This window comes from Telmatherina bonti (assembly GCF_933228915.1).
Source record: "Telmatherina bonti genome assembly, chromosome: 10".
Taxonomy (NCBI): Eukaryota; Metazoa; Chordata; class Actinopteri; order Atheriniformes; family Telmatherinidae; genus Telmatherina; species Telmatherina bonti.
This window is the reverse complement of record NC_136628.1, coordinates 15283275-15296600: the sequence shown is the minus strand read 5'-3', so window position 1 is coordinate 15296600 and position 13326 is coordinate 15283275. Positions and strand designations below refer to the sequence as shown.

General features: G+C 38.1%; 1 protein-coding gene across 1 annotated transcript in view; it reads right to left on the bottom strand.

The window, feature by feature from the left end:
• Nucleotides 1-763: 763 nt before the first annotated feature.
• Nucleotides 764-13326, bottom strand: part of LOC306761718 (sodium-dependent phosphate transport protein 2A-like) — a gene marked incomplete at both ends in the record, with an annotated part of 24421 nt that continues 11858 nt past the window's right edge. The window contains 4 exons of the mRNA XM_079247988.1: nt 764-861; nt 1783-1836; nt 1921-2040; nt 2436-2714. Coding sequence (XP_079104114.1) covers nt 764-861; nt 1783-1836; nt 1921-2040; nt 2436-2714 — 551 coding nt within the window. The remainder of the gene's footprint in view (nt 862-1782; nt 1837-1920; nt 2041-2435; nt 2715-13326) is intronic.

Here is a 13326-nt window from a genome sequence, read left to right as displayed (position 1 = left end):
TAAAGAACTGTTAAAAATACATGCAAGGACACAGATGACAACTCAGTCTTGTTTAAATGCCAAAGAATAAAAGTGTGTATTTAAAGACTTTTAAAAACAGCAAGGGATCTAGCCTGTCTGACCTGCAGAGGGAGACTGTTCCAGATTACTAATACAGCTGTCTCTTTATCAGGAAATCCAATAATTCTGGACTGATTTAGTCATGTTTGAAAAAAACAACAACTTTTTAAATTAAATCTAATGTTTAGTTGGACCTGTTTGAGATAACCAGAAATTACATTTCCAGAAGAAAACAACTAATAGTGTCTCATAGGGGTGGGAAAATTGAATTTAAAAAATCGAATGTTGGAATTTTTTGCTTCACAATTTTAACAACAAAAAACAAAAAACTTTTTTTTTTCCAAATAAATAAAAATAATCCATTATAAAATTTTTGTCATTTCTACAGTTTTTATTGATCTTTTTACTTGTCTTCCTCGGCATTATAGCAGCAGAATGATTGTCTGGTTACTGTGTTGTTTTTTCTAATTGAAATCAAGAAAAATTTTTTGTATGTTTGTTTTAAGTCTACAAAAATAAAAAATATTGAGTAATCGTGAGAATCGTAATTTAAATTAAATCGGCACCCAAAAGAATCGGATTTGAATCTAATCTGGACGAAAACATATCGTCACAGCCCTACTGTCTGATGTTTTGTTTCTAACTTTTGTCCAGGAACACTTTTTGTCAGATCCATAATTTCTCATGTTTCTGTTTCTTCTGCTTAAAAAATAAACTGTCCAATTTGTCTGTTCTCACTGATTCTAGGTGATTCTGGGTTTTTGTCATCAAGATGAGCATTCTTGATAACTTTTGGAGAAGCTGTGGAGGTGAAAGGAACCTTAGAACAGCTTACAATTCATGTGGAGAAACTTATCTGTAAGTTTCTGTCTTTGTTTGATTTAACATTCTCCAGAGAGGGAAAAGTAATGTCTGTATTTCCATTTATAAGATACTACCTTTATATTCTCTTGTTTTGTCATCGTATATGTCTTAATCATTTTTGTGCGTAACTGGATGTGTGCAAACTTGCCCAAGTCTATGATCCCAAGCAAACAACACAGCATTTTCTTTGGTGATTGGCAATCAAAATAAAAAAAAAGAAAAATAGTTTATTAATGTTCAAAAATTTTTAAGGAGTAAGTAATGATTACACACCGTTTCTCTAGTTTAGTAACACTATCCCCTTCAATTCAATGAAAGTTAAGAAATAAATACTGAAATAACTACACAAATTTAGATCAGACATGAAATGCAATTTATTTCAAAATAATAAACTACTAACATTTTATCCATTTTGCCCTTAATTGTTTACATTTTGTAATTGTTGCAATAAGAATTACAAATGGTGATAATTCTGTGTTTAAAAAACAAAAAAACAAAACACAATCTAAAACATTAACAATCTTCTTCTAAGTGCAAGTTTTAGAAACAAACGGTGCAGGAAATAAATCCCATGGCAGCATCTTTTGTCTTGTTTTTAACTAAAGCCAGTGTGCATGCATCCGAAACACTTGATTGCTATCATTTTTATGTAAATTTCCACAATGAAAAAAAAAATTATGCCAAAGATCTCAGGGAGCCATAAGTATCCCAATGATATCACAAAAACAGAAAAAAAGACAATCAAAACGTTCACAAGCCATTTATAACAAGTTCCTCTTTACTGAAAGATAAAAACTGAAAATATATGCACACAAAGAACTTATCTTGCCCTGCTTGCTAATCCACGTCCAGATTTACTTGTATTTTTAATGATCCCAACATCTGAGTAGATAATTTCACCTTCAGAGCCACCTGTGGGAAATAAAACAATGATAAATGTTACTTTTAGTTTTTTTTATTCCCTTCTGAAGCTAAATCTTTACATGTTTCTCATACCTTCACTGACTGCTGTGGGTCTTGACTTTTTGCAAAGTTTAATTAAAATAAAACTCAAGGTTGCAAAGACAGAGAGAGTGGCAACATTTGCTATCACAGCCACCTCAACGTCACGAAGACCTAGTGGACACAAACATTAGTGTTGAATAGAATTACAGAAAAGTTTGGAAGAAGCTTGTCAATATTATTATTTTTTTTTTTTTTTTTTTTTTCATTTCACATACGTCAACAGTTTCTGAGGTGTGCAAGTACTCTTAAACATGAAAATAATTCAACATGTCAGTATGAGATCCCAAAACACAGATTCCCTCATTATTGTAATTAAATAAATATGTATTCTCTCCAAGGGAACATATGACCACACATCAGTTATAGATAAGAATCTTTGAAGCAACATCCTGTGATGGATTGGCTACTTGTGCCGTGATAACCTTCTGCTTTCCGTCAACCCTGAAGTGGACTGAGTGGTGTAGAAAATAAATGAATGAATAGCAGCATCCTTTTAAATACTGTACCGTTGCAGCGTGTCAGGTGTATTGCTGCTTCATCTTTGCTGACATCGTTCTGAACTTGGCATCTGAGCTGTCCCACTAGCTGCCCGCGTAAGTTGGTGGAAACACCACATTCTTTAGCTGTGCTCTCGATCTGAGGCTGGCCATGCTTTCTGATTTTATCGATTAATAGATCATCCAAAGTCAAAATAAACTCTGCTTCATCTCCCTCAGAGGAGCAGGTTATTTCCATCGCTTCAGGTGACAAACATGTCTGAGATACAACTGGTTTGGACACGGGGACTGCAAGATAAACACAAAGTCATGCATGAACAATAATTAAAACGAGCAATTGGTTCAGCTTAGCAGTAAACTTTACAGCCTTTTAATTGCTACAACTTCAAGGATCATAGAGTTTATAATGTTTCTAAAGCACAATAAAATGTACAAGTGACCCAATCCACGGTTTGGTGATGGACTGTATTTTCCTTATTGGTGTTTCATCATAGGTCAAAAGAGGTCAACGTGTTTTGTCTAGATGTACAGATATAGACAGATATTTCCCTGTACCATATACTTTCCATTTAATGTACTCTTACTAAATCCAGTAACATACTAGTCAGCATATTTTATTTGTTTTAGGGTGTAGGATTCGGTATCTGTAAAAAATAAATAAAAAAATTTAAAAAAGGGAAAAAAGAAAAGCAGGGTGTGAAATCAGATGTGATTTTGTGAAACGTTGTCAACAAGAGAAAAAGGATTTTAAGATTGTCATTGCTGATATTCATCAACAGTTATGTTACTTTCCTGGTGTCTTTTAATAGGCAAGATGCGTACAACACATTTATGTGTAAGAATACATCCAAACTTGCAAAAGCAGATGTATATGGAGAAAACTGATGTTTAAATCAGAAAAATTACAGTAAAATCAGTTTTATACATCATTTGAGGTGTTTTTAAATGAACGTGCATGGTTCTATGGCTAAATAAACAAGTATATGCTGATTTTTTTGGAACAATTCACCAATAATTTGAATAAAGATGTTGCCTACCTTGTACTTTTAGATGCACAGATATCTTTTTCAACCTTTGACCATCAGATCCATATTCTTCCAGTAAATAATTTCCAGCATGTCTTTTTGAGGTCTTACTTATTTTATATGCTCCGTTGTACATGATTTCAGAATTATTTGCATATTCCTCTTCTACCTTCACCTTGCTGTTTTCCTCTGTCTTTAAAATCCGGTGTCTACCATCCTTTGTCAACCTGATGTCCGTATTTGTTTTGTTTGAGAGATGAAAGATCAGTGGCTGTCCTACTGCTCCAATACACTGATGAATTTCATCAGATCCTAAAAAACTGCATTGAAAAGGACCTAAAAGAAACAAAGATGCAAAATGAAATTAAACTTTCAATGTAAAAGGTTGGTATAAAATTTATCTTTTTACTACTAGTTAGTATGAACCATTAAAGAAAGGTAAAATAAACCTTTAAACATTTCCATGTTTTCTCTGTGTGTGTGTGTGTGTTTGTGTAAATAAAAATTAATTTTATAACTAAATTTGCGTACTAAACCCTCTGTTCATATTGCTGAATGAAAAGTCAGCATACCATTTGCCAGAGATGTTGCTGCCAGGGCTGCATAGATCAGGTAGATGGTTATCATTGTTTCTGTAAAATAAACCTGCACTGTAAGTTGTCTCAAACTAAATTACACTCGTAAAACTATAGAAGCAAAGTTTCAATATTCATTTTGCACACTAAATATTTCCATTGAGTAATCAAAATATAATAATGCCATGAAATCCTGCACTAATTTGGCACAAAAATATAAACTTCAATGAAAAGAAAGTTGACTTGCCTCATATGCAGCGGTGTGATGCTTCCCTTTCTGTCTGAGACTGACCTGTTCACTTTCTGCAGATAAATGGCTGGTTCATGCTCTTCTCTGGTTGGTCTTGAGAGCTGAAATCAAGGAAGCAAACACAGGATGTGTCACCTATAGCCTGTGAGTGAACAAGGTAGTAAATTGATCATGTACTTACTGAGAAACTGAACATCTTACCTCTAAAAATACCTGGACTGAGACTGCTGACCAACACTGTGGTTCCTTAGACATGCTTTGTGTAAATCTAATGTGTTAATTTGAGATCTACTCAGAAAGTATGTTTGAGGCTGTCCCATCAAAATATCTCATTTCATTAAAAGCCAAGTCGATGTTAAGTTGTGTGACAATGTAAGTGGTAACAGGATGGCCACTATTGTTATTGGGACCAGTTAATGAGAATTTGAATGAACAGATACAGGAAATATTTCAACTTAATTTGATTTGCTCTGTAGTTTTAAATTCAAGTGTACTACTGTTCTTGTTCAAGTACTATTTATCCAACATGCTGTTCTCTAACAAGGTAATTAAACGCAAAAAAGACTCATCTGCAGCATCAATCAAATACTTAACGTTCTGACTTCATTACAGCTCATCTCTAAACACCTCTTTTCATCGTCCTGTTGACATTTAGATGTCTTCAGACCAAGACGACACCGAACACGACAAGTTAATGATACGCTGACATTTTTACATTGTGGTATATCCACTGGTGTTATATTTGTTTAAATATATTGTCCAGAATGAATGAATCAACATGAGATTATTTTACTTTAATTGTCCTACGTGCATGATGTATATCATACATACATATGGGCTGCACGGTGGCACAGTGGTTAGCACTGTGGCCTCACAGCAAGAAGGTCACTGGTTCAATCCTTGGCTGGTGAGGGGTTCAGTCAGTGGCCTTTTCTGTGTAGAGTTTGCGTGTAGAGTATTTGCAGGTTCTCTCTGGGTTCTCCAGCTTCCTCCCACCATCCAAAGACATGCATGTTAGGTTAATTTGTTACTCTAAATTGCCCCTAGGAGTGTGAGCATGAGTGGTTGTTTGTCTCTGTGTGGCCCTGCGATGGACTGGCGAGCTGTCCAGGGTGTACCCTGCCTGTCGCCCAAAAGCCAGCTTCCCCGCGACCCTGAATTGGATTAAGCGGTTCAGAAAATGAATGAATGACATACATACATATATATTAATAGAGGGAACACTTAAACAACACAGTGTAACTCCAAGTCACTTCTGTAAAATCTTCTAAGGAAGCAACACTGATTGACAATCAATTCCACATGCTGTTGTGCAAATGGAATAGACATTATAGAGATTGGAATAGACATTGGAAATTATAGGCAATTGGAGTGTTTCTGCTGGTGGTGACCAACTTCTCAGTTCCGCCGGCGGTGCTTTCACTCTAGTGGTAGCATGAGACGGAGTCTACAACCCACACAAGTGGCTCAGGTAGTGCAGCTCATCCAGGATGGCACATCAATGCGAGCTGTGGCAAGAAGGTTTGCTGTGTCTGTCAGCGTAGGCACTACGCTGAGCATGGAGGCACTACCAGAAGACAGGCCAGTACATCAGGAGACGTGGAGGAGGCCGTGGGAGGGCAACAACCCCTCTTTCAACTATGGAAAGAACAAAGTATTCAATAAAAAATATTTTAATCATTCAGATTTACAACTTGTTACTATAGTGTTCCCTTTTTTTTTTTTCTTTTTTTTTTTTTTAAAGAAAAAAGAGACAAAGAGAGCGATATAGATAACATTATTATATATTCACAGAGTTACAAATGTGCATGCATTTTTACGTAGTGGTATCTTAGTGGTACGACGAGTAAAATCTATATTTTCTGGGAATTCTGCAATCGTTCTACAACTAGAGGACACTGATCCATAAATTTTAACATTTTTTGTTTGTGTTTTTGACTTTGCATTAAAAAACAGGTTTTTTTTGTTTGTTTTTTTATCTTGAAAAGCCAGGAAATAATGTTAAAGAACTAAAAATTCTCAGCACAGGGTACAGTTGTACTATAATTTGTTCTCCTAAACAAAGCAATAAACTCTGGAATACATGCAGGCAGATTATGAGTTCAACTCAGACACAAGTTTCTGTGAGAAAAGGCCAAGATGTGTCATCTCAAATTCAAGAAAATAAAACAAATTGTTGAAACGTAGTTTGTTATTTTAGTGTTGACATAGGTCACTCTTGGAAGCTTTGGTACAAATGGAAAATTGTTTCAGTGCTGTATGAGGGACGCAAACCTTTTCGTGTGTGAGTGTAATGGGAAAAAAAAAAAAAAAAAAACACTTCCTGTGTCGTGGCCTGTGGCCAACATTTCTACTGAAAAAGACATCAGTGAATTCAGTAGAAATATATTTACACTTGCTGTGTACTAAATAATTTGTATGGTGCCTGATGCCAAAAAGCACACATTTTTTTTCTTTCTTAGCCTTTCCTTTGAAACAAGACTTACACGCCTAGAAGAAACTCATTTGAGACTCTATTATTTGAGACAAAACTAGTTTTTTCTTGACATAGCCAAACTATTACACTGAAATCTAGTTAACTTTCATTTGACTTCACATTATGGCGGACTGGCAAAAACCTTTTAAATGCTATTTTTTGAGAATCAAAACACCAGCTGCAGTGTGATGTCAGCACTTTTTTCTGATGTTTTTAATTGCAAATGAAAGCTTTTCAATGCCTTTGTAATGCCTACACTCCGTTGAGTGTGCATAAATAAGTGTGACCTTTTGGTGCATTAGGCAATCATAAAAAAGCACTTATGTGAAAGCTTCCAGACTAACAAAAAAAAAAAAAAAGAAAAAAAAAAAGAAAATCCTGCCCAAGGTTTCACTTCTATTTGTGTTGTCAAAACTGAAACTGCTCAGATATCCTCAGCACAGAAACATCTTCATTTATAGTTTGGTCACTTTCTGCAAGGAAAATCTGTTTTTCTATCAAGTCTTTTAAAACATTTGCAAAAGACAAGATTCATCAGAAAGAAATGTTTTGCTGAGTGAAATTATTCATTTTAAACTACAAAGAAAGTTGACTCACATCAGATGTTTAAATTACAATGTGTCTCAATGCATTGTATTCAACAGTTCACAAGGAATTCAAGCAGTTTGAATTTGTACTTGCTGTCCATGTAGTCAAGGATAATTGACAGATAAATGTGTCGGTCCAGCTAATGTAAAGTTTGTAATTTGCTTCAACTTTGCTATATTTTTTTCTTTTGCTATATTCTTTTTTTTTTATCTGAAACTGTTAAATAGAGCAGTTTGTGGTTCGAGTCCTGCTCCCCTACGGTGCTGTAGCCCCAAGGAGGACACAATTGTTGTCCATGCCAGGATAAATGCAGAAGGTTGCATCAGGAAGGGCATTTGGTGTAAAATATGCCAATTCAAATGTACAATGGTTTGTTGTCGCGGCCCCTTCAGAGGAAAAAGCCGAAAGGGACACAACATTTGACAACATTTTTAAACTAAATCTTTGTCTTAAAATTCAACACACCTCACACATTGATTTGAAACACATTGTAAAATAAAAAACTTTACATGAGCTGGACAAAAGATTTTATGTTGCTGCCTAGCAACAGTCCAGAAAGTCTCAACATTAGCAAACCACAGTGTCTAGCGCTATACAGTTTCTGTTTTAACCATTTAACAAACCACATTTCCATTTATCAACTGGTGGAAATGTTTCCTGCATCTCTGAGGTGAAGGTTGTTGCCTTCAGGCGACATAAATGTGATCTGTGGGGTTTTACAATGCTTCTCATCTGGATAGCTAAAACCAAACAAACCTGAGTGGAAACACTCTTCACTTACTGACATTCTTGCAGGCTTTGACTCAGTGTGGTTTTAGATGCATCAGACACAGGCATGGTTCTGTCAGCAAGCGTGATGAAGATGAATGTTTTAAATATAGTGGTGGCCCACACAGAGCCCAGCAAGTGTTAAGTGGTTAAAAAAAAAAAGCTGGAGGAAACTGGCGTGCATGAGTTAGTAAATTGTGCACTGTTTTGCAAATTCCTTTTTTTTTTTGTTTGTGTGGTTGTTTTGTTTTGTTTTTGTTTTTGTGTTTGTTTTCAGAACCTGGACCAAATAGACTATGTCCTGATAAAAAATGAATTTTAAATTAATTAAAACACAGTGTCTGATTTGTGACACCCTATTTTTGAGATTCACATTCAGCACATTTTATTTGCTTCTTTTTAAACTTTATTTACACATTTGAAGAAACTTGGGTTACAATTATTTATACACAAATGCACTAGATAACCTTGTGTAGCTGCACCTATTCAGAGGTCTGCACAAAAATGTCTAAAGACAGGATCAAGTTGATCCTAAATGTGCTACTTTTAAGAGCTAAGACTTATTTTCTATTCATTGGATTTGCTTCAAATTCAACAGCTAACTCAAACAAGGCAATGGAAGTTTTTCCAGGTAATCAATAAAAAGGGCAATAAGTTTGCAGGTGATGCTGTCATCTTTTAACAAGTTCAACCTTGTGGCTTCATGATTCATAGATCAATGTTCAGAACACTTGACTGCCCATGTGAAAAAAAAACTGATATATCAAGTCGCCTTCATCAACATGAATTGTAGGTGTTTTATAGGTTATAGGATTCATAGGTCAGTATGGCACCACTATACATACAGATAATGTGTTTTATCCTGCAGCACTTCTGAAACATGGTAAACTATACCAAACAGCTACCGGAAGTAGCTACCAATTAATGTAGCTGGCCCATAGAGGTCTTCACCTTCATTTCTCTGTGAGCTATGGTTGCCAGTTATCTTATAATAATATGGTAACATGCAGCAAGCCTGTTATTTAGCCATTATAGTAGGACACAAGTCAAAGCTACTGTTATCCTAATGGATACCCTTTACCTGCTGCTTTCTCCACATCTCAGGAAACTGAATATTTCCAGTGTTATTCACTTAACCTAATAATGGATGTAATCTGAAAGCTTAGCTAAATATAAACTTTAATCATCTTTATGACTTGATAAATTTGATCTTGCATACAAAAATATCAAATGGTGCTGGAGAATGGATGACATGACAAGGACATATGCACGGTAACTGCTTTATTAAACCATTAGTGAACCATAAGGAAACTGATAAACATGAAGAAATTTACCTCAATCCTCAGGCTAATCATGGTCAGGCCTTCTTTTTTTGTAACTGTAATAAAACTCCAGATGTTGCTCACAGACTTAATATTAAATGATTACAAGTTAAATTTGGATCTTGATTACAATCTATTGCAAAAAGAACAAATCCCAACTCTGTTTCTTGCATCAAGACAAAAAAAAAGTCAGTGTATTAAATGAATACAATGTTAAGCTGAGCTCTTCTGAGACAGGTAGCAGTTAAATGGTTTATTCCAATAGATTTGGATTCAGATCAGGCAGGTAAGCATGAACATCTCTTGAATCAGGATTTAACGATGTGGCACAGACTAAAAAAACACACAAAATATATATACAGACAAGAGGAAATAGATCACAGGTGAAATCAATCAGAACACGAAGGCAGGAGGGACATAACACCTGAAATAAGAGAAGTGTGAGAACTTCAAAACAAAATACACCAACCAAAACAGGAAACAGATCAGACGACAGCAAACTTAACAAACACGACAGGACACAACATACAAATTCAAATCAATTGACATTATTTGTAAAGCATTGCAAGGTTTAGCATTACATGAGAAGTGGCTATGTTAGGCCCAAGAGGACTTTTTTAAGGAAGCAAAAATGTGACTTCTGAAAAAGTTTAAACGCTGTTTTATGTTTGAAATAAAGTCGAGTGTGAATATCCCATTGACAACACAAAAATGCGTATAATCTTCACAAGGCATGTAAACAAAATAGTCTCAGACTGCAGTTTTACTTGTGGTTCCCAGAATCTCAAAGAGTACTTTGGGAGAAAGGGCCTTTAGCTATCAGGCTCCTCTCTTATGGAACCGGCTCCCACTGTGGGTTCGGGAGGCAGACTCCCTCCACACCTTTAAGATCAAACTGAAAACCTTCCTTCTTCATGATTCTTATAGTTGACATATGAGCGTCTCCTGAGTTGGAGTCTGCATGTACGGGACCCAACTGTCCAGGTTATGCTCTTTGCTCTTAATAGTTATGGGTAGTCTAGCCATCCATTACTTATGTCATCATGGGGATGTTACTTGATGCACTGAAAAGTACCCTGCTCCGTTTCTCTAATGTATTGATGTATAAATATATGCCAATATTGCCGTCTCTAACTTATTTATCCTTTTTTCACAGGTCTTCCTGAATAAGTGCAGCTGTACATGTTGTTCTGTCTTTCCTGTCCTCTTTACCCCAACCAGTTGAGGCAGATGGCTGCCCTCCCTGAGCTGGGTTCTGCCAGAGGTTTTCTTCCTTTTAAAAGGGAGTTTTTTCCTTCCCACTGCCGCCTTGTGCATGCTCCAGATGGGGGATTGGATCAAAGTCATTATTCGATGCAATCAGTTGGTTTCTATTATAGGATATGTATGAACTGGCTTGAAATTATGTATATGTTGATTCATGTATGTAAAGTGCCCTGTGACATTATTGTGAAGTGGCGCTATACAAATTAAGCTGACAAAAAAATAGATTAAATGGGACATTTATGGATAAAACTGTAATAATTAATGCACACATAGTTACTTATCTCATAAAGATTCATCCACTATTTCACTTCAACTTTTTCTTAAATACATGTCAAAGGTTATGGTTATCATTTAAATTTACTTGGAAAACTCAGATCAGTAATACAGCTATGACTACTTCATGTCATTTTAACTGTTATGTGTACTTTTGATAACTGTATTCACGGTTGCTTTTTTTATTATGTAACACAAATATTGACTTAATACCCTGTTAATAAACAGTTATAACCATTTGACACAAAAAAGGTGCAATTTTTTTTTTAATTTGATACATAGAGTTATCATATTTTATTGCTGTTTTACTGCTCATGCATTCAAAGAACATAATTTAATGAGCAAAAACTCTGCTGATAATAGTTTTTCTAAATTGTTACAATGAAGTCACAAGTGTTTTCAAAAGAAAATAAAGAATAAATGATGACGGTACTTATCTTCTTATGTCTTTTGACATTCAACTTCATCTTCAGCCGCTTATCCGGGGTCGGGTCGCAGGGGCAGCAGCCTAAGTAGGGAAACCCAGACTTCCTTCTCCCCAGCCACATTTGCCAACTGCGGCTGGGATCCCGAGGCGTTCCCAGGCCAGCAGAAAGATATAATCTCTCTAGCGTGTCCTGGGTCTTCTCTGGGGTCTCCTCCCAGAGGGACATGCCTGGAACACCTCTCCAGAGAGGCGTCCAGGAGGCATCCTAACCAGATGCCTGAGCCACCTCAACAGGTTCCTTTTGATGTGGAGGAGCAGCGGCTCTACTCTGAACCCCTACCGGATGACCGAGCTCCTCACCCTATCTCTAAGGGAGAGCCCGGCCACCATGCAGAGGAAACTCATTTCAGCCGCCTGTATACGAGATCTCATTCTTTCGGTCATGACCAACAGCTCATGACCAGGTGAGGTAGGAACATAGATCGACTGGTAAATCGAGAGCTTCGCCTTCTGGCTCAGCTTCTTCTTCACCACGGCAGAGCGGCGCAGAGTTCGCATTACTGCAGACGCTGCACCGATCCATCTCATGCTCCATACTTCCCTCACACAAGAACAAGATCCCGAGGTATTTAAACTCCTCCACTTGAGGCAGGATCTTACTCCCGACCCGGAGAGGCCAATCCACCCTATTCCGGCTGAGAACCATGGTCTCAGATTTGGAGGTGCTGATTCTCATCCCAGCCGCTTCACACTCGGCTGCAAATCGCTCAAGTGAGAACTGGAGATCATGACCAGAGGAATCCAACATGACCACGTCATCTGCAAAAAGCAGGGACCCAATCCTGAGGCCACCAAGCCGGATCCCCTCAACACCTCAGCTGCGCCTAGAAATTCTGTCATGTAAGTTATGAACAGAATCAGTGATAAAGGGAGGCCTAAACCCTCACCGGAAACAAATCCGACTTACTACGGCAATGCGACCAATTAATACGACCAAGCTCTGACACTGTCGTACAGGGACCGGACAGCTCGTACAAGGGGGCCAGTACCCCATACTCCCGGAGCACCCCCCCACAGGAGCCCCTGGGGGACACGGTCGAACGCCTTCTCCCTGTCCACAAAGACCATTTAGATTGGTTGGGTAAACTCCCATGCCTCCTTCAGGACCCCAAAGAGGGTATAGAGCTGGTCCACTGTTCTGCAACCAGGACGAAAACCACACCACTCCTCCTCAATCCGAGATTCGACTATCCAGCGGACCCTCCTCTCCAGGACCCCTGAATAGACCTTACCAGGGAAGCTAAGGAGTGTGATTCCCCTGTAATTGGAATACACCCTCCGGTCCCCCATCTTAAAAAGGGGGACCACCACCCCAGTCTGCCAATCCAGAGGCACTGTCCCCAATGTCCACGCAATGCTGCAGAGTTGTGTCAGCCAGGACAGTCCCATAACATCCAGAGCCTTAAGGAACTCCGGACAGATCTCATCCACCCCCGAGGCCTTGCCGTCAAGGAGCTTTTTGACCACCTCAGCGACTTCAGCCCCAGAGATTGGAGAGCCCACCGCTGAGTCCCCCAGCTCTGCTTCCTCATCAAAAGACATGTTGGTAGGACTGAGGAGGTCTTCGAAGTATTCCTTCCACTGACCCACGATGTTCCGAATTGAGGTCAGCAGCTCCCCACCTCCACTGTGTACAGTGTTGATGGCGCACTGCTTCCCCCTCCTGAGCTGCTGGATGGTGGACCAGAATCGCCTCTAAGCCGTCCGGAAGTCTTTCTCCATGGCCTCACCGAACCCCTCCCATGCCCGAGGTTTTCATTGGCGACAGCTGAAGCCGCATGCCACTTAGCCTGTCTGTACTCATCAGCTGCCTCCAGAGTTCCACAGGCCAAGAAGGCCCAATAGGACTCATTCTTCAGCTTGACGGCAT